Here is a 19,245-nt window from a genome sequence, read left to right on the forward strand (position 1 = left end):
AGGACCGGGCTGCGCGTCCCGGGGGGGGCGACAGATCCAGCTTTCCCGGTCTCTTTTTCAATGGATAGGAACGGGCAGTCGCAGCTTCTGTACATCCACCTGAAAATGACCGGCTGAACGGTAGCGAGATAACTGGCTTTTAAAATCCATCTCTTCCTACGTAAATCGTAAACGAGTAGAAAATTTAAATAGTATTTTGTAAAAAAAGCAAGGACAATACAAGTTATACAAAAATCACTCTTCCCTGCCTCTTTCCTCCCCCCCGCCCTCCACCCCTCTCCCAACAAACTGAGCCGAAGCGGCTCCGGCAGGAGCCGGCGATCCTCGGCACGGTTTCGTTTCCTTCTGCCAAGCGCTCGTTCCTTTGTCTTGTTTCCAGTGTTAACCACTTAAAACTGCCTGCTGGGTGTCCTTTATACAGTGTTTAATACGGGCCCTCCCCCCGGGCTCGATGAGAACACGTGTCAGTTTGTTATCTGACCAGAGAGCTGCGTGGAGGAATTCCTTCAGCATTCAAGAGCTTCCTTACGCCCACCGGGAACGCTCTCGCCGCGGCCCCGGCCGGGGAGATTTCAAGGGTGACCCCTACTGACACGCAGACGCATCGGAGGGAGGGGAAGGTTTTTCTTTACAAAGAGTAAGGAATTCAGCAATGGTGTACGCTGGGTAAAGAGTTATCGAATAAATAATTGCCTACAGCTAGGCTCAAACGAGGCAACCGGCTTTTTTACTCGGTAATTCAAGACTCGCTCAACACTCTAGCTCTGACGCAACTACAACAACTCTGGCTTCGAAACGGAGAAGCCCGTTTCGGCTTCCTGATGCAAAGATCGGCACCCGCTGAGGGGCACGGCACCGCCGAGCGTTATCACGCTGCCGAGGAACGGACTGCGAGCCGTGCGGCCCCGGCGAGCCCTCCTTCCCCAGAAAAGCCAGCCCGTCAAGCGCTGGTCCCGTCCTCTTCGATGACGCGGTTCATGCTGGTGCCGTGCGTGATGTGTGTCATTGGGTTGCTGCTGAGGTCCCTGACGCTGCTGTGACGCGACTGCTCGTTCAGCCGGTGGGAACTGCTGTGCCTGGAATGATCAGTCAGTCGCGACATGCTGCCGTGAGGTAGTCTTTCTTCTACGCCCCTGTAGCTGCAGGGAGTGTACCTGGAGTTGGAAAAACAGAGGACAAGCGTTAGAAGGTACGTCAATCGCGGCGCGTGCGCGCGCGCAGGCGCGTGAAGCCTCGGCTTTTTGTCAAGGAAGGTTTCCCTGCTCAGTCCTTCAGCTCATACAGCCTCAGGCAAGTTGTTCCAGCTCCTCGTGTGGCTCGGTTCTTGCCACAGCGCTAGGCAGAGGATTGATAACGAGGTGAGTAAACGCTTGATGATAAATGGCGCCATGAGGCTTCGCTACTCGAGTTAGAGTGGGTAACGCTTAGGACCGTTTGTTTCAGCAGGGCTATGACTATTTGCAGAAACCAAATCCATTTCCACGCAGCCAAACACAAAAGCAGCCCCAGAAGTGCCCAAAGCTGGGACTGCTCTGTTTTCCCAGGCACTCGGTGCAGCACCGATCGCTGCCTGCAGCAAACCCGGCGCTGAACGCGGGCTGCACGATTCACCGGCACGGACACAAGACTCCGAAAACGTCACCGTGATTTATCTTTTTTTTTCCTAAGCTAGACGCTAAAAAGGAGAGGAGACGCGATCGGAGAACGTCAACGCCAGCAGAACTCCCAGTTCTAGCAACGCGGCGGCCAACCTCCCGGCTCCCCTTTCCACAAGACTTTAAAGAGAAGGAAACGCACCGGCCATCGCGCGAGCGGTGCAGGCTGCCGTGGTAGCTGCTCACTTTGCTGTGGACGCTGCCCGCTTTGCTCCTTTGGTCGTCCATCATGGCCAGCTGGGTGGAGGAGGCGTGGGTGGAGGTGCCCTGGGTGGAAGTGCCTCGGGACTTGCGGATGATGGGGGTGTTGGGGTCTCTCAGAAGAGACTGAGCAAAATCCGGCTCTTGCAGCACTTGACGGCTCTCGTTTACCACTCTGTACGAGACGTGCAATTGGAATAGTTAATGCTAATTGCTGCAATAAGAGGCATGAAAATGATCACAGCAACAGCACTGGAAGCATTTTACAAGCAGAACAAGTCAGATCTCACAGCTGGGGCAAGTCAGGCCGCTTATTTACATTATAACGGCTCTATTTACCTGGTTTCGCAGCGCCCCTACATTTGGATGTTTCATGTTCTCGTCTCCTTCATGCTCCCTGTGTCTGATCCTCCAGCCTGGGCACGCAGAGTTAATGGCGGTGTGTTTGCTTACAGCCTTGGTCTGCACGTACTGTCACAAGAACCTCCTCGGGACAGCGCTGACCCTCAGCACGCTCCGATTCCCCGGGGCACGTGCTTGGCTGCTCCACCACGGCGTGGCGGAAGGAGGTGCTACCCCACCTGCAGTCCTCTTTTTGTGGGGATGTTTCTTCCTCTCATCCCGCATTCTCTACATTACTCTCTCACGTTCAGTTTCCTCCATCTGCCCCCGCTTCTCCTCCTCATTTTCTTGCAGGTCCAAGGTAAGACCACGCTCTAAAAGCCTCCTCTGCCCTTGCTAACTCAGTTCCTGTCCTCCACCCACCAAACGCATCCGTCGCCTCCACGGAAATCCCACCTCCATGTACGCACACGTCTTAAAACCCTATTAAGTGGCTGTTAACCCCGTGCGTGTCTTACTGGGTTATCTTCTGAATAAAACCAACTCTGCTCCAACTCTCCAGGAGTTCTGCTACGGACGGACAAGTCAGCGGAGCAGATCCTGCACTACTTGAAGGCTTGCTCCGTTTGTGGATCTCGTTTGAAACAGCTGCTTCCAAGACAATACTTACCACCAGGAGAACAGCTATTCGGAGCTATTACATCATCACACGGGTTGCCCCTAAATTCATACCTGAGACTAAATTAATTTCAGCCTTAATTAAGCTATAACACATTCGCACCGTAATTTTATCAAGCTGCTTTGGCTCTCATGCACACGGGGGGGTTAAAAGCAGAGCCAATTGCTTTTAACTGCAACCACGGTGAGAACAACTGAGGTTTACTTTCAACTTAAAGGTCTGATTCAGCTGCCCAGACACCTTCACAAATGGGAACTTCCAGTTCCGCCCCTCAGCATAAGGCAGTCGTAGTATTTAACCAAAACCTGGTTCTCGTTAAAAAAATACTTTGAAAACAGACACAACAACGTCAATTTGTTTCTGGGACTAAAGAATAATTAGGGCAAAATGCATGACAGCTCTTCAGGTTTGTTTGGAGCTGCTGCCTGTCCTGTCGTCCCTCGCTCCGTTGTAAATAACGACGGATTTCCCGGCTGACCCTACCTGCTCCCGTCCTCACCTCCATAAAAGACTGATCAGAATACTGCGTCAGGACTATGAGGGAAGAGTTTATTTGCCCATTCTCGGCTGGTTTACCTGTTAGATACCAATACTCACTCTTTTTTCCTGCGGCCGTGGAAGAAGCTAGCCCACTCGAAACAGGTCTTTTTGCTTCCAACCCAGAAGACAGAGGGTATCCCAACTACCAAGGCCATGAGATATTTCATGAGAAAGAGAATCAGATCTGGACGACTCATCTGAGTGACCTACAGAGAGAGAAGGAGAGAAAAGAGCGTGACACAGACCATCATCGTTCGCTACTGCGTTTATTAACTCATTTAAAAGAACTGTCTCTGCCTTGAGCCAAAGTAAACATCAACAGGGTTCCTTTGTTTCGTGGCTCTAGAGAGCATGACCAAACGTGATGCACAGCCCACTGTGGAGTGAAACAAAAGGCTCGGCTGCTGTGAGGTCTCGGCCTTTGTTTGTGCTTCTGGTCTTTTGTCTGCGCCCTGAATAACTTGTGAAATATTTTCTAGTCTACAAGATACGAAGACTCGTTTCTTTGACAGAATTAACCTATATAAAACCAGGTGCTACGTCTGCTGTTGGGAAAGAGTCCCACCAAAAGGCTTCACGGGATGTTCAACACTGGCCCTTTCTTCCTCGCCGTTCAACGGAGGGCTTTACCCTCGCCTTCCCCCACTTGGGAACTCGAGGCGTCGGCAAGGTACGACCGCCCGATTCCTGCTGACCCGGCAAACCTCCGACCTCCCCCCTTTATTTGACGGCACCAACTGAAGCTGAAAAAGCTCACGATGCAGATTTTTGCAAAGAGACATCCAAAAAAAAGAAGAGTTGTTTGGAAAAGGCACAGAAAAAAATCCAAAGACGTTATTTCTAGGAAGGCCGTAAAGTAGTTTTAAAACCAAGAGGCATCGAGGCACTCTTAAGTCAACAACCCAACCCCAAAATGACTTCAAGGACAGATCTTGAGGACCTAAAGCACATGCCTGAAACACACCACGACCTTCCTAAAACAAGGCTGTAGAGGAAAGGAACCAATGGCTTATTTTGGTGTAATTTAGCCCTTTGTAAGCCTCCATGGGACGCTGCTGCTTACACCGTGCCCACAGGAGGTCCTCTAGATCTCAAACGCCCACCGGCCACTGAGTGATCTGGGGTCTAGCAGGAGGTTCCCTGTTTTTTGCTGCATCTCAGGGAGCGCTGACCAGAAAACCTACACGAGGCTTCAGCCAGAAGTCTTGGCACAGGCAACAGCCAGGCAGGGCAGCGCGACCGCCCGCAGCGAGCAGGAGCCTGAAGAAATGGGTGGAAGAGCGAAGTTCCCACTGAAATGGTTTTACGACGCGTAATGTTGGCTGGGAAAGATGTTTAATGAGTGGAAATTTGACTGCTCTGCACTTAAATTCTTCTGATCGCAACAGAAACAACGAAGGCACATAAGAGGCTAACTAAGATCCTCAGATGGCTCAAGGGTTAGTAAGGCAGGAAGCTCTGGGGCTGTATAATCATGGGGAGACACTCACAAAATCAGGTTTCTTTTCAGCAAGAGGTGCCTGAAGCAACAGCTTTGAGACTGATGCTGACACAGATGATAGAAAGGAGCGATTTGGGTAGGTTCTGGCCTGCGTGAAATGGAAAGCAATTCCAAACAAGCTGTTCCAAGCCAGAACATCGCTCCATAAGGCACGAGTGAGACTGAAATACTCGGAATTCATCTTGCTTGGAAGCCAAGGAGATACGTGGACAGGCCAGCAGGATATCAGGGGACGGACAGCCTGTCTTGCAACAACGTGGAGCCTACGAAGGCTCAAAGGTGAGAAAAATCATTGCTACAGAGCATGAAACAACAAAATGGAGAGCAGTAGGAAATAAATGCAGCTGCATTAACCTCAGAGAAATGCTACCTGTGCAGGAGCAGGATTTTGGAATAGCTCCTGAGCAGGAACCGTGGGGCCTGGCTTCTTTTAAGGCCGTTAGTAGTTAACAAAAGATGTTGGGGTTAACGGCAGCAGCCAGAGCTTCCCTCTGATCCTACGAGCCTATATTTGATGTAGAAACACATATACAAGCTCCTAAAATACTGTAGCCCTTTTTTTTCCTCCTCAAACTGAAAATCTGAGCTTATTAGATAGTTCCTGTGTCAGGATGGTTTACCAGGAGCAGACGGGAGCGTGACGGGTTTCCAGCCACGAGAGCACCTCAGTGCTGGGCCAGCAAAATGGGCCAGCAAAAACACAGCAACCGTTGCTCTAACACGTTGTGTTACTACACGTTTTTGACTAACATCACCAGTACAGATGAGGATTTAAGAGCCTTACCCAAAATCACACAGCACAACCGCGTCAGACCGGAACGCGACCAGAATTCAGGACCGTCGGTATCGGTCTTCCGAAACTAGATGCCGATCTTTCATAATGGGTGCAAAAAATTAATTTAGAAGCATCACGGGCGTTATTATACGGTATTTCACCAAGTTCATCTCTGCGTGAAGTGGGATCAAGGCCCTCCCCGTGTCAATTCCTTCCTCAGCGCTGCTCCACACATTTTCCATCAATCTATGCCCCGGGAAAAATGCTGATGCTGAAGATCTTTGGCCAGCCTACAGACCTTGCAGAGCTTGCGTCCATTTAACCGTGCAAAACGAGTTTTCTAGGTGGTTTTGGAGTCGTTCTGTGAGGTTTCACCCAAGAAAACGATTTTACCAATTACCCAATATAAAACCACCCACCAAGATTAAGCTCTCAAAAATTAACCTTATTATCTCGTTTCATAATGTGCAAAGGTGGCATTAAGTGGAATAAACGGTGCAATTCATCACTTCTTAACCTAGGCAACGCTCAGGGAAATTTTTATATTTACACGTAATGTTTGTCTGCTGGGCCAAGCCATCCCCAGCATAAACACCTGCCTGAGGTGAGTTGAGTTGTAATTCTTGCATTAAAACGACAGCTCTAGCACGAAAGCTCAGAGTTGCTCAGTGCTCTGAAAGGGCATTTGTATTTCTTGATGGAGTCTGACTGCGTTGTGTCAGAGCCATCCGGCGCTGCGATGTGCGGTACTGCTCGTACTAATACAGCACGAGCCCCTGTTTCACTAAGTAGAACGTGTTACCTCCACGAAAATACCGCATTAATTCAATCGATGTCAAAAACTTTTTGGCCTGGTGTATTTGTGCAGGGCGTTGCAAGTCATTCCAGGTAAAAAGAGAAATAAAGAAATTGAACAAATACCTTCGGGTGCAGGGAAGCACATCCTGCTCGCTGGCAAAACAAGTTATGAAATTAAACATCATTGAGCACGTTTCTCGACCATAAGCTTCTTAGCACAAAGCCAGGGATTCACGGAGCCCATATTAGACTCAGAAATCATTAGGACTGAAGTGACTGCACCTGCTTTACACAGCCTATACCTGCGGATTATGAGACATTTGCAGTTATTAACATAGGAAAAACCAAAGCTGAAAGTACGACTCCAGGAGTATAAAGCCCTAAGTATCAGGTGCTTAAACCCAACGCCTCCGAGCCCCTTTCCAAGAAGTCCTGATGGCGTTCCAAGCCCCAAACGCTGCCATTTGCTTTCATTAAACACAGAACAGGTTGCACGGCTTTGAACAGCAGGAAAACTGCACAGGTCTCCCTCGTGCTTAGCCGCTGAAACCCAGGGGATTCCCACCCTTGCTATGCTGCGTGGCTATTGGGGAAGAGGCAAAAATACAACTTACAACACAGATATTACCGGCTTTGACACGGTGAGATATATTCCCGATACATTAAATCGTAATTTGGCCTGGAACATCCAAACTGCACCCACTCCTTTACGCAGAACATTCTCCAAAAGCATCTGCTGATTTGCTCTGCCGTACTGCCCAGGCACAGCAGCGATAGCTGTAGAAATTAGGGTACTTATGGGAAATCCCAACTGACGGCGAGGATCACGCTGAGACTGTTTCTGTAGCACTTCTAATTTAAAATCGTCTTTCATATGGGCTCAGCTTCCAAAGCTCAGCTGGCCTCTTGCGATCTGCACGGTTGCTGAAGAGCATCCAGGTCCCTGGAACCTCGGAGCCAAGGCAACAGCGGCAGCGCTTCCAGCACCACCAAACCCGCCCTTACAGGCCATCCAACTTCTACGTCTGCGAGGACGGCAGAGGAAACGGGGCAAGATCCCCAGTTTCTCTTTATCTTCTTGGAGAAAGATGACGCAGGGGATATTTAATATACCACGCACTCCTTGGGGCTGCGGGTGACCACCCTTCCCTGTCTGCGGAGATGGTAACGTTCTCCTCTTCTCCAGCCCGTTAGTCCACCTTGGGCGATTCTTTGCAGAAATCCTTTGGCAAATTTGAGGCTAGAGAGAAGTCACCCAAATCTGGGGCGGAATGACGAAAATTAACGGAGACACCCAGGTCTGTGGTGCCCATACGGCACTTGATGAACTTAAAAATCTGCATTTCAAGAAAATTCAGGATATAAGCAAATGTCTTGGAGCTTAAATACACACACACTTCTTCAAGCACTACTTGGGTCTGTATCTTCACTCCCAAGGAGGTATACAAGGGAACATCTAAAGAAACTCCATATGTTTGTTGTTCTTCCTTCTAGGAGAATTTCAACTTAAGAATGAAAAAGGATTGCAATTTTGAAAGTACCAACGCTGAAGTCTAGCGGAGTATATAGCTTGGAAACTGAGAGATGGCAGGAGTAAGAAGTTTTTCTTTTAAAATTGTATTCTCAGAGAAAATCTCTCCTTAGTAAGAGGTTGTGAAGGAAAACGTGGGAGCCCTTTTATGAGAACAGCAAAGAAATGGGCAGAAACCACACCACTGATACAGTTTGCTACAAGTATCAAGCTTCATTCCAAAAACATCCCTGAACGAAAAACTATTGGTGTAATTAAACAGAAAAACTGAAACGCGGCTTTGAGAATTAAAACGTGAGCACGCAGCTTAATTCGAAGCTTCCTTGGCGAAACTTGATTTTACCCTCCTGAACACCCAGACACCAGTCTCTGAACGTGTGTCACCAAACACATTCTGAACTCGTACACAAAATATTTCCCAAACAAAGACACTTGGAGTTTCCCATCTGGGGCATCTACGCTGACCAGCCCAACAAAGGCGACCTATCAGCATTTGGCTCTGCCTTGACAAATGCACGGTGTGCATTTACTGCGGCTATAAGCATCAAGATTGAAGAGTATTTCAGTAAGGTGAGTTGAAGGTGTCCTTTGCTACATTTTTGGGTTACAAGACGCTGATGTACTGCAGTCATTTCCGTACGGTAGCACGCTGCTCCCCTCCACTCTTCACACAGAGACAGGGAACATCCTCACATCTTTCCCCAGGGGAAGGGGATTTATTTATTCAGCTTTCAAAGCAAATATCTAAAGGCGTACTGACTCACAAAATACCCTTTGCACCTGCAGCACCATCCAGCTCACCTTGGCTATCTGATTTTAGGAGCTCAGTGTCAACCACAGATTCCGCATTCCACCGATTTCCCTCGAAATCAGATCTGCACGAGCATCAGCTTCAGCTCGCAGCCTTGTCCTGTAAGCAATCCAAGTTGCGAAAAGCTAATAAAAGGTTCCACCGTGCATCTAAAAATAGAGGGCGACCGTCTGAGCTGCAAACACTGCTCCGTGTAGCAGCTCTCAAATACTACTTTTTTTTTGGCACAGAGAAGCATGAATCACTTCAGAAAAGCGATCCCTTCAATATTTACAGACTGAGCTCCACCGCAGATGCAGCCAACGAGGAAAAAACTCAAAGTAACGCTACTGGATAGGTCTACAGCATGTTATCAGCTGAAATAACTGTGAAGGTCTACCAAGTGATTGAATTTGGTCGTTTCTTTGGTTTCCCACTTGGCACTGTCGTTGGCCACTTGGCATCGTAGGCATGGTTGGTCAATCTTGAGCTGAGCTCTCCTCTTCATCGCGTTCGGGAGGCTTTCAGAACACCTGGATATGGTTTGACTGGCTCAACTCTAGAGACACAGCTCTCCTCTGGACCTCACGGAGCTCTTCTTTCTAGGTAAGGGCCTGCCCTGCAGGCACGCTCGGCATCGGGAGCCGCCTTCCCACGGGGAAGCAGAGCAGTGGCAGCCAGTGTTGAGATGAGAACCTCTTCAAGAGGACAGATGACTCTGGTGGTGCTGCTCCATCTTCCCTCGTACCTGATCGCCTTCCTGCATCCGCAGGAGGGGCTCACGCGCTCCAGCAACGCAACTCGGCGTCTGGCAGAGCCAGCAACATTCGCCTGGCGTCGTCCTTCAGTGGGAGCCTGCACGGGCACGATAAGGAAATCTCAACAAGCTTCACGTCAAACAAATTCTCAACAAGCCCGTGAACGCGCGATTGCAGGGATCTCAGCTGAACCTGCCTTGCTGTGCAGCGCTAGGTCTCCAGAGGCTTTCAGCTAACAGGAAAAAAAAAATAGGCAATGAGATGAAGACGCAAGCGGGGTTGTTCTGTTGAGACACGTCCCGCAAGCAGCACGGGGACCGCTGTTTCACCCAGCGAAGAGCAGCCAACGAGTTCTGCCGGGTACGAAGATCGCCCAGGCGGTAGCCAGGCTCCGTGTCCCGCTCCCGCAGCGAGCCGGCGCGCTGCCCCCGGTGCGCACGAGACCTCGGTGTCAACGCTTTGTTTCCCTTGCCGGAGCTCCCAGTAGCAGGTGTTCGGAAAGGAGGTTAAAAACATCAATTTCAGCATTCCTCCGGGGAAAAACAATGCCGCTTTGTAGGCGCACCGTTCGTTTAAGATGCTTATATAACTAATTTCTGAATATTTTCCCCTCCTGCCCCTGAACGATCAATCACGGCTGCTTTTTAGTGGCAGAGACCGGTGGCCCCTTCCCACTGCAATGGATGAAATCACAAATTAATGAGCTTGCTGCACATGTGAAGTGAAAGCACCAACCCAGCACCTGTCCCCCTCCTCTGGGGCACGGTTCCACAATAAGGCTGATCATTCGATATTTCCCTAAGGATAAAAAGCAATGAAATTCAAATTAACCCATCCTTTTGTTGAGAACAGGAGAAGTGGGGGGAAAGACCAAAGGGAATGCGATCCAGCGGTCTCGCTTTCATAACCATTTCCATCACTGTCATTGCTTTGAAATTCAGAATATTACACCGACGCTGCTCATTTCCCAGCAAAACGCAGCAGCATTTTGCTCTGTAAACAAATTATTTTCCCAGTTCCTTAAAATCTTGCAACTCTCCTGTTTTACCCAACAAGCAAACAAGGATCTGGCTGCCAGGCAACATCAGCGGCAGAACTGAGAAACCAAAAGCACCTCTAAAACAGAAACGGCTGAGCTGATTTATCCCTCGTTTAAGAGCTACCGAGGAAGCCAGCGCATCCTTCAGCAGCTTCAGAATGGTGCAAGTCTGGGTGAAGCAGTCACACCAGGATCAGGAGACTTCCCCGCATCCGAAAGAAACAAAAGGGGACCTTTCCGGCTCTAAATACCAAAAGCCACATGGCTCAGATGGCATCTCGAGAAATAAACGTGAACATTCAGGGCCTGGAGCGCCGAATTTCCGAGGGCGCCGCTGTCCCACGAGAACACTGCTGCCCCTTGTTTCCTGCTCCCAATTGCGCTTTCCTCGGCTGCAGAGGCATGAAAGCGCCATCCATCTACTTTGCCCGTTGGCTCACAGGAAAACGATTAAATGCTTAGAACAATTATGAAGAAAGCATTACGAACTCTTCTCCAGAACTGCTTAATAATTACCGAGTGGCTGTCTAACCGGAGTGGAAATGAAAGCAAAGCCATCAGCCTGTGCAGGACCGGGGCCGGTACCAGCTCAGAAACCTCACGCAAGCTGAAAGCAAATAAATAAGGCACGGCAATAAAAGCTGCAAAATTACCATCGTAATGGGCTATCGGCTGTTCTGGAGGGAACTTATTTGCCACACAAGTGGTAGCTCGGGCACTGCAGATCCACGGCAGCGTGCTGAGCACGTTTTTTCCAAGAATTCAATCTAAGTGCCCCAAAAATGCACCCTCATGAAGGCCGTCTCCACTGTACAGCTAAAATGCAATGAGATTTAGAAGGATTTCAGTTGAACGCAGGAGGCTACGACCCCGATGAAGATCTTGCTGCTGTCTTGCAACAACCTCGGGACACGCCGGTTCTGCGGCTCCAGGAAACAGCTTCTGGGAGAGCATCGCGTCCACCAAGGGAAAGCTGAATCTCAGCGATGCTATCAGGACGTCTTGTCGTTTGTGGCTTTATCTTGAAGTGGAAGACAGCGTTCAATCACAGCAACTGGTTTTGTAAGCGCTAGCTACGGTTTGTAACTAGAGACATTGCCCAAGCACCCGCCTTCTGCTTTTTAATGCTACGAGGAACTGGTATCACGAGTTTCTTAGCACTAAAGGCAGGCATTAAGCACGAGACATCAGGCTTCTTGAGTGTACCACCATGAGAGAACTGTCCCTTCTCTCCTTCTCCTCCGGACCTACGAGCTGAAGTTGGGCACGCTCCGCAGAGAGAGAAATAATCCAATAATTCCCCACCCAGCCCAATTTATTACTCCTTTTATCCCTCTTGCCATTGGAATAAAAGATCACGTCGCAGCTCCTGGGCACGTTCCTCACGCTGGGTCATTTCAGACCCTCTCCCGAGCAGCCTGGGAGCTGTAGCTGATGCAACACCTCCAATGAACCCTCTTTTTTTTGGTTCCCTTGCAGACCTGTGGCTAAGGCAGGGATTAAAATGACAAGGTATCCCTTCAAGTCGAGGCACGACTCATCCAAAGGTGTCTAACGCACGGGATGAAACACATCTTTTTTCTTAAATCTTGGTGTTCACCAGAAAATGAGGTGAAGACAGAATTTGTGGTTGGCAAGGGCTAAAATGGGGCAACGCATTTAGAGCTGAAACAATGATTTAACAGCAAATGCGGGTTTACTGGCACCCACCTCGCTCTGGTCCATGCAGCTTGAAGATGAAGCCAAGATGAAGGAGATGCCTACCTGAATTACTGGGAAATCTCGCAGATGGGGGATACCGAGGGGTCACTGAGGTGGGTTTGTCTGCATTTGGCAGATTTGTCCCGTGGCCAGAGAGGCTGGAAGCTCCCTGTTGCCATTCAGAAAAACAAAACAGCACACTGACTTCAGATATTAGCACTCAAATTAGAATTAAACAGTGAGTCGGGAAAACAGAACAAACCAGAAATCTAACGAAGGAGAAAATCTGATTTCCGTCAACTCTGCTGCTGGCAGGATATTTGGACTCAAATCTTTGGCATTACAGACTCTTTCTTAAATTTGTTCAATTCTTGCAAGACAAAATTCAGCAAGCTTACTACAGCCGAGCTTGGAACACGTCCACACTCCCAGATCTGGGAAGACACTCGGCATTAAGACTGGCTGAAAGGAAGGCCCTTGGTCAGGCCAAGCCCCGAGCTCGAGCAGCGACACGCGAGCCACTCTGCAACCCAGCTCCACCCTGAAGTCGTGAGCTCCTCCCCGCCTCCCGTTTCTCACCTAATTCTCTCCAATTCATTCACAGCCACGGTATCACCCTGCCAGCGCTGCCATTTGACCTCAGCAGCTCTTTCCGTTGTCCATCTGGGTTTCTGAAACCCTGACTCCATCCCTTCTCGCTCTTCTTTTGCGAGGCTGCGTACGCTCTTACGCCCTCCTCCTCCAAAACAAGCTCTAACAGAGCCGTCTTTCTGGCACCCTTTCCTTACTTTTCATTTATTTTTTTGTTGTTGTTGTTTTCTTTTTACAGCCTTTTTGGAGCCAACACAATGCAGTCAGCCACATAATGCCGTGCCGGAGGAAACGCGCTGCACACGAGGCGCGATTTGTTCCAATGCTGGTGCTGAGTGAGTAATTGCCGCGCTGTGAAATCGCTGCAGATGAAACCAGAAGCAACAGATCAGTGCAATTTTGCGAAGATACAAACACCAGCCAAAGCACAGCTTCAAGCACAAGTAGAGGAGTTCGGGGGAGAAGAAACAATAGGGTTTTTGGCTCACGTGGTTTTATAAAATAATTCCCTTATTCTCCACAGCCAGAAACTCAGCGTGTGGTAGTCTGGAGGTCTTTTCCAAATCAGAGCGTGAATGGAATATTAACGATCATTTACATGAGCAGGGCTCTTGGCACGCCGGACCCGCAGCTCCTTCCAGCCTCAGCTAATCTCAGGTGCAACACAAAGAGCTCTTAATGCCCTATATCATAGAATCATTAGGGTTGGAAAAGCCCTCCGAGATCACCTGGTCCAACCATCCCCTACTGCCAACGTCACCACTAAACCACGTCCCCAAGCACTGCGTCCAACCTCTCCTTCTCCTCAAACCCTCTCTTAGTTCTCTCCCAAAATCGCTGCTTCAGGACTAGAGATGGAAGCCTTGCAGATATCCAAGTTGAGCTCTTAAACACGTACAATAAGGCGTTTTTTGAGAGACAAGTCCCAAACCTCACCCAGGAGCAGCAGCACAGTCTGCTCAGAGCCCTGGCACTGCTTCGGGAGCGCTCTGCCCCTGGCAGATGACAAAGTTCTGAGATCGCTCGGCAGTCTGGGCACTTACCAGCTTGGGGTTCATACTTCAACTCTCTTATGGTGAAAATGTTGTGAAACGGCCCTGGTCTTGGCACTTTTAGAGGGAAACAGTAATTCTAACATAAATCAACACGAAAGATCATAGATATCCATTCCATAAATATCTAAATTCATAAATTTCCTATTAGCTAGGAAATAATATATAAACCAGTAAAAATCCATATTACTAAGAATATAAAACACGAATGGCAAATGTATATCAAAGTTTCTTAGGAAACCCAAATATAGTCTTTTTTATATCAGAAGATTGTACAAAAAATATATTCTTATGTTCTTCAATTGTATTTTGAGGCTGCAGCTGATTCTTGAGCAGGCTCAGCTGGCGTGGAAAGCAAGCCTTGAGAAGAGATACTGGGTACCGTACCCTCTGGCTGCATTTACTTTTCTGGGAATCAGAGCGATTCAGAGCAGCGGTAATTGGAGAAGGATGATGCTGGGGAGCAGCGTTTGTTCCCATGAATAATTTAAAACTCAGACTTGAAACGTGCCGAGTGCCTTTTTTCTTTCCTCGGCGTTTTCATGCTATTTAGCCCCGCCACGGCTAAGCTACGTGGGTGTTTCACAAGATCAAGGCAAAGACAGAACACGGAGAGAAATATGGACATCTTTCTACTTACGGGTAGCATTCTGAACTGGACTACACCAAACCACCCAGCAAACCTCTCAAAACCCTGAGGTGGAGCCGAGCTGGCTGCCCACGTAATCCCGTGGCACTCTGGAGATGGTGGCTGGAGTTACAGCTTCCTGAAAAGCCGAAGCTTTCAGAAGAAAAACCATTGTTAGTGGCGTAACCGTCAGAGCTGCTCGCCCTGGGACCAAGGATATTGCAGTGTGAGCACCTTCCAGGACTCAAGTTTTAGAAATTTCTTGAAAACAACTGATGAGATGATGGAAACCCAAGCAGGGCCAGGACTAAGTGCGCAGAGGTGCGCAATCTCCTGTCTCTGGGCTGGCAGGACGAGCCCTGCAGTAGTCAAGGGATGCTACCGAGAGCCCAACAAAAGCCACCTGACCGAAATTCACTTCGATTCACTGAGATTTTGGCAAAAAAAAAGATCTATCTGCAAGCTGGTCTACAGCTATTTCGACAGGACTGTCCAAAATCTCAGCGCGACTCCGAAACCCAGTGATGGGAGTTATAATCATCAGTGAATGCATCGTTCTTTAGAGCTTTCAACACAAATTGTGTGTGATTTCCTTGAATTTATTAGCCAAATCTTTGTTGAGGTGGCTAATGCATTAAATTCTGACTTTTACCGATGACTGGTGCCTCAAAACCAGAGAAAACAGAGCTCCTGACTTCGTGGCTTTGCTGCCGCGTTAATAGCCGTGGAAACCATCAGGGGAAAAAGTGCTCCCCTAATAATCGGGATTAAAAGCTGCTGTAGATACGTAACGTTTATAATAAAGAGATTTGAAGGAAATTGAAGACTCAAAAGCGGCAAGATCTGACCTCCTTGGGCAACCTTCAGCAAAAGGGTGAATAAAAAGAAAATAGACAGAAAGAAGGGAAGGGGACCTTGAGGAGTCACACGAAGGGCCACGGCCAGCTCAGCCTGTCTGAAGATAACGGCTGAGAAGTCAACATTTCTTTGTCTCTAGTTCAGCCAACCCAATTAAAAAAAAAAAGAAACGACTCACGTGAATGACACGATTGCTTTCTCTCAATATGTTAATTGACTGGAAATCGTATGCATGCCAAGGTGAGATAAGAGAATCCCTTGCGTCCTCTGCAGGATTTATCAGTCCTGCATGTGCAAGGAGCGAGCGCTGATTTACTAAGGCTAAAAATAAATCTAAGAGATCAGCCGGAATACGTTCTTTTTCCTAGGTCTGTAAAACAGGCGAAATTAACTGACTCACTCCTAGAAAACGATGTAATCCTGTGATTACTATTCCTTTGCTGAGCTGGCATTGCTTTTGTTTTTGAGAGAAGTCGAGTTCCTAATTCGGATTTGCTCAGTCTCTTCTGAGTAAACAGCACGATGGAAAATGTGTTTTTACCTCTCTTTCTTTTTTTTTGGAGGACAGAATAATTACATTCAACAAGCAAGAAGCAATTCCTTAGGGCAGATTTAAGCAAATCCATTACCTCTTCTAAGAGGAATTCTAAACAATAACTAATGAAAAAAGAGGGAGGAGGAGAAATCTAGGTTTATAGACATCTCTAAATATATTCTCTTTATGCCTGTGCCACACACAAATGGTGCTAAGACATTTCTCAACAAAGCCTCTTTTCTTTATCCAGCTCAGAGCACTCCCCCGCATGTTTCTGAAGACCCACTGTAACACAGATGGTGAAACAGCTGAGACATTTTGTATTTAAAAAAGATCACGGTAAAACCCCTGATTAGGGAAGAAAATTGGGGGAAAAAATGGAAAACGCAGCGTATTGCTGCAAATAAAAAACGGGGAAACTCCATCCCAGCTCCATTTGCACCCCAAAAAGCAGGCTCTGAGTCTCAACAATTACTTCTTGTCACTGTTTTTGGCAAGATGTTTGCAAGCCCCATCTTTTCTTCTCTTTGGTCCGCGTGTGCGATTGTTCTAAAGCATTTGTGCATGAAAATAAAGCCCGTGTCAACAGGGGTTACACTTCACTCGCAGGGCAGCCATGGGAAAAGACAGTCTGCTGCGAGAGCATTTCTTAAGTGCATGCGAGTCAACTTTGCCATCGCCAAATTTTAAATCCCCTTTGTAAATTCAAATGTCTATCAAGATTTTTGGGGGGGGAAAAGAAGAAAAGTAGATTATTTTGTGTGTGTACGAACAAAATACAGGCTGCAAAGCTGAGCTGGAAGTTCAGCGGCACATCTCTCGGTCCCTTTTGCTCCTGTGCAGTTTCTTTCAAAGACAGCACCAGGAGCTGCAAGGTTCAGCAGAGGGAAGGAACTGCAAAGCCGATGACTGAACACTCCCAGACACCTGGCTCGCAGCCTACCAAGTACTTTACCACCAGGGTCGTTGCTCAGTTGGCACCCGTTCATAAGAAAGCTTCCCCGCGTTGAAAGGGTTCGGCAAGAAGCTATGCGCAGTCTCCGGTTTCAGTGACGTTCCTGCGGTGTTTGTTCAGGGCACCAGGCGGAAAGGAAGGACGAGCCCACGCCAAGAGGGAATTAAGCTCACTTGGAAGCGTTTCCCCCACCCCCGTTACACGGGCAACCTTTAGAGAAGGATGCAAAACAAGCAGATAAAGCCATTTCGAATTGCCAGCGATCCAAGAGGCTGAAATGAAATCTCAAGTGTTAATTTCCACACGTCTGAAATGACCTCGAAAATTTACAGTAAAAAAAAAATAAAAATATGATTAGATCAAAACATTTTTGAAAATGGGAAACGGAGTCAACAAATCCTTGAACCTAAAAGCATCAGCAGCTGGGATGAATGCTGATATTAAACTCCTTTTCTCCGATACTGTCAATGAATTAAAATTATCTATACCGTGGTTCAACTTACACCCTCACAGAAATACATTGGCAAGCTTTGTTTTCCTTTGTGCCTGCACTAGATACATATAACTGCCTCCGACAGACAAGAGGCACTATTAAGAAAACATTCCTTCCTTTTAAGCCGCTGGTATCTTAGGTAACCACAATTAATCCTCTCTTTTCTAACTGACACCAGCAATGAACACGAGTGAGTGGGTGAGAACTCCCCTGGTCGGGAGCTGCCCATTTGACATCGCTGCACGGCGAGACTGGAGCCTTGTCTCTGAGTGCGACAGATAAAGGGGAGAGGAGAAAAGAGCCAGGACTGACCGTCTCTTTCTGCTGCTGATAGAAGTGACATTCAGCATTACATCTTCTCAGAGCATCGCTCTTATTAGTTAACTCCCTAAAAAAAATCAAGGAGCTTTTAGTTTTAAAGCTCGGATCACAAGGAAAATTGAAAAGGCTTAGAGAGATAGGCATAGTAACCAGGGAAAGGGAGGGACACACAAAAAGAAAGCAAAATCCCAACCTCTCCTCTCCCTGCCCCCAAAAATACCCCTAGAATTTTCCAGCAAAAATCCTAACAAATATATTTAAATGAGAGCAAATGTGACCTCTTCAACCAAGCGATAAATTAAGCCAGGGTACAATTCATCTGCATATCCAACAAATCACTCCAAAAGTGCCCATTCCTCTGCCTCAGGTAGAAAAGGAAGCGAGGATGGAGACATCGGAAATTAGGTAAATAGGGATCAACGACAACTCCCCATTATTTTACTTCTGAAATCCCACTGCTTTACATGAGGCCAAGCCCAAAAGCTAACGAAACAGACGACAAAGCGGGGCAGACACTGTGCGCGTGTTCACAGGTTAAATCTGTCGGAAACAGCCTCCACAGCTGGGTCTCTGCATTTCAGAGCCTTCCATCTCTACTTGCTCTCTTGTCACTACTTTTCCTTCTGGTTCTGGGCTTAGGAATCTACCCGGAATGTACTGCAACAATGACTGGACATTCAGCACCCAGCACGAAACCGAGCTCCTAATGCAAAATAAAAAAAAACAGTGGGTTTACAACACGAAACTGAACTTACCCTGCTGTCAGGTCTCCCCCTTCTACAATAAATCGTGTGTGCTACCCACATCTCCTTCCAACCTTCCAAATAGCATCAAAAAGATAAGCAGGCAGCACCACGTCTACTCTTAGCACTAAGGCGTTTCAACCCAACGGAACTTTTTGCCCCCATGGGTGGGCAAGTCGTGCGTATCACATCACAAGCCAAGATAAACTCATGTTCCACTTCTCAAGGACTCGCAGGAGGGTAGCGAATAGCTTTGAAATAGCTTCTTTCTTTCTTCTCTTTAATATCTAAACGAGATGGCTTTCCCACCAGCGCAGTGCCTAGCCCAGCCCTGAGGCATTTGCGAAAGCTCCGGAGAGTCTGTTTACACTCGGATTGAACAGAAACGTACCTTAACTCAAGACCTTCTTTATTATTTTGCTTGAAAGCTGATGGCGTGGTTCAGTCCAATTAACCTTTTCAGGCCTAAACTACCTTAGACAGTTCAATTACGCGAGTAATAAAAGAGGTAAAAGCTTTTAACATCCATTAACTGCCATTCCAAGAGAGCCAGGCCGTATCGACCACGTGAACTCCTACTTTGCCTAAGAGGAACGTACATTACAACCATCCTTGGAGACAGCCTCACGTCGCTCTATTTCACTCTGTAGCCAAATTTATCTCAGTTTAAAGGCCTATTTCCATGAACTGGGGCAGGTCGCGGTGTCCCAGTTCGAATGCCTTTGTCCTTGCCCAGAGGAACAAACCTCTGCCGGTCTC

The 19,245-nt window shown here is 47.9% G+C and overlaps 1 protein-coding gene across 3 annotated transcripts in view; it reads right to left on the minus strand.

Moving 5' to 3' along the window:
* Window positions 1–604: 604 nt before the first annotated feature.
* Window positions 605–19,245, minus strand: part of FZD3 (frizzled class receptor 3) — a 51,739-nt gene continuing 33,098 nt past the window's right edge. The window contains exons 4-7 of one of the 3 annotated variants that reach the window (XR_004749550.1): window positions 3,475–3,623; window positions 1,798–2,031; window positions 889–1,154; window positions 605–849 (exon numbers count right to left, since the gene is read on the minus strand). Coding sequence is in view for 2 of the 3 variants with exons in the window: in XM_035322189.1 (XP_035178080.1) it covers window positions 941–1,154; window positions 1,798–2,031; window positions 3,475–3,623 (597 nt within the window). In the remaining variant the exon portion in view is untranslated. Of the gene's footprint in view, window positions 853–888; window positions 1,155–1,797; window positions 2,032–3,474; window positions 3,624–19,245 lie in introns of those variants that run through there. The other 2 variants (XM_035322189.1, XM_035322188.1) reach the window with 2 other exon arrangements.

The sequence above is a fragment of the Oxyura jamaicensis genome, chromosome 3 (assembly GCF_011077185.1).
Source record: "Oxyura jamaicensis isolate SHBP4307 breed ruddy duck chromosome 3, BPBGC_Ojam_1.0, whole genome shotgun sequence".
NCBI lineage: Eukaryota > Metazoa > Chordata > Aves > Anseriformes > Anatidae > Oxyura > Oxyura jamaicensis.